The 2,377-nt window shown below is 41.8% G+C and overlaps 1 protein-coding gene across 1 annotated transcript in view; it reads left to right on the forward strand.

Annotated features, from left to right (window-relative positions):
* The first annotated feature begins 548 nt into the window (after positions 1-548).
* The window catches only part of LOC109465960 (atrial natriuretic peptide receptor 2-like), a 76,410-nt gene continuing 74,581 nt past the window's right edge, over positions 549-2,377 (forward strand). The window contains exon 1 of the mRNA XM_019763453.1: positions 549-1,291. Coding sequence (XP_019619012.1) covers positions 550-1,291 — 742 coding nt within the window. The 5' untranslated portion in view covers position 549. The remainder of the gene's footprint in view (positions 1,292-2,377) is intronic.

Raw genomic sequence — 2,377 nt, forward strand, 5'->3', positions numbered from 1 at the left:
AAGTGGGTTTTGTGATTATGAATATAATATGTGGAGGGGTTATGACATGGGAAAAGCTAGGGAAAATGTAGGAACTGATTTGAATAATTCATTTCTTTCATATTTGTATTAGAGGCATTTACAAATATTGGTATTTCATTTTTCGTTGTATGCATTGTACAATATGTGCACAAACCCTCGTTGATAGGTACCTTATATCAGAACATTCTTTACCACTGGTCTGTTCCTGCTATGAACAAACAGCAGAGTACAATTTATTGAACTCAGGACGGCACGACACAATACTTTAAATACATTACCAAACTATCTAAGAATCTTGTTTGTTCAACTAAAACAACATTCTTTTCTCGACAAACGTTGCTAAAATTACCTCCAGAATTGTGACAACCCTTCATAATACCGAAGTAAATATTGAACCCCTTGGGAAAAAGTTAATTATACAACATCTCTTGTTGTTCTTTTCTGGGCGTCTGAGAAATGCTTTAATGATTTACCAAAAAGGCCAGAGTTGCAGGCAACAAAGGTCACTTCCTCATTGTAAACACCATCATGGCGGCTAGACTGTTTCTTGTCATTTGTGGTCTGATTCTGTTGAAGGGAAAGATGGAGGTGTCTTCCGAGGAGTTTGTGATCCTGGTTATCCAACCGCAGGACGTGAGGTACGCCTGGTCTTTAGACAAGATACAAACAACAGTCGAATGGGCCATCGACGATCTGGGCCTCGCGGGTTTGCTAGGGCCAAGGGACAACAACTTCTTCACGGTTCACACGCTGGACTCAGAATGCAGCCAGTACAGGACTAATGTCAAGTTGACCAACCTCTTCTACGAACAGCCCGAGACGTTGAGGCCGAGTGTGATAATCGGCCCTACGGATGTACTGACTGTGGTGGAGGCGAGCCGCTTTGGTACTCACCTGGACGTCCCGGTCATCACGGCGGGCGGGTCGGCCTCAACCTGCCGAAACGAGTTCCGGGGAGCCCCGATGTTAACGAGAGTCGGGCACACGGACAACAAACTAGCCGACGCTGTGGAAAGTCTTCTGAAGAATAACAGTTGGACACGGGTGGCTTTAGTATACAGGGATTCTCAGAGCACCTGTTACGGAAACACCTGTTATTTCCGCATGCTAGCCATCAAGGAGATGTTGAACAGGACTACTACTGATTTAACAATGGATAGAAGGTACAGGGGACCTGTGGAACTAGCAAGCATAAAACAGGAGGAACTAAAAAGAACACTGCCGGAGGAAATAGAAAGCACACTACAGGAGGTTAAAGAAGTCGCAAGAGGTAAGATTAAAACTTTATAAACACGCAGGCGATGAATAAAACTCACAATCAAACAATAACAGTTATAACAGAAGCATAATGCAAACAACCCAAACACGCCGGTTGATGATCTCCTATACCTAAAATCCTATTAACTTATATTGTTAAGATTTGGGGGTATTCATATCTTTATAGTTACCCATATCCTATTGCGCGCAGTGCATCTTTAGTTTTGCCGTGTTGTCTCTTTGTAAGGAAAATCAAGGCGCCATGTGTGTGGGCTACGTTGTGAGTAGATAGGGTATAGGTGAGGTTACATCTTAGCGGATAAAAGACTTGGGTCTGTTACTCAGTGGGGCATGCCTTGTTCTTTGTTTTTGGCGAGACGCCATATGCTCTCATTGGTTTGAGATTTTCTTGACTATTCCATGTGGGAATGTCGTCATCCTTTCTTTATTCATACATTTGGAAGTGTGATATTATCAGGATTAATCAAGAAGCCCGATGTACTACTTTCCTCGACACTTCATCATTATTGTTCAAAACTGAGATCTTAATACGTTAAAAGAACGTTAGGCACAAGTGAACACAATGAGGCTATATGTATAATTGACAAGTAGTCAGGACCCGTAGCTTGCTTATAAACTGCCTTTTTGTTTGTGAGGAATGGATTCCTCAATGAAATAGAAATACTGTAAGTCGCGAGATATTTGCGGTGGTTAAATGTTTTTACTGCAAACATACGCTCTGTCTTACATTGCATTACATCTTTCTGCAGCGAAATAAAAAAAAAACGCTAACACATTCTTTTCTCGAAATGAAGTCCTTCACCAACTTGAACAAATCAATATTCAATATACAGCATGTGTGTCGTTGAAAATGTGCAGCTTTTTTCAGGGACACACGAATGCTTAGATCTCGTCCAAGTGTAACTTCCAAGCTACAACCGATAGACCGTTGCTACTAATTTAGTGCTAATGGTCTGGGCGAGGTCGTATTGACCATTCGGTGGAATATGAGAAAGACTCTTGAAGGCATGGATTTAGCAAGAAGATAAAGCGTTTTAAAAGATCGTCCAGGCCACGAGACGGCAATAAAAACACACAC

The sequence above is a fragment of the Branchiostoma belcheri genome, unplaced genomic scaffold (assembly GCF_001625305.1).
Source record: "Branchiostoma belcheri isolate BF01 breed outbred unplaced genomic scaffold, Haploidv18h27 scaffold16, whole genome shotgun sequence".
NCBI classification, from domain to species: Eukaryota; Metazoa; Chordata; class Leptocardii; order Amphioxiformes; family Branchiostomatidae; genus Branchiostoma; species Branchiostoma belcheri.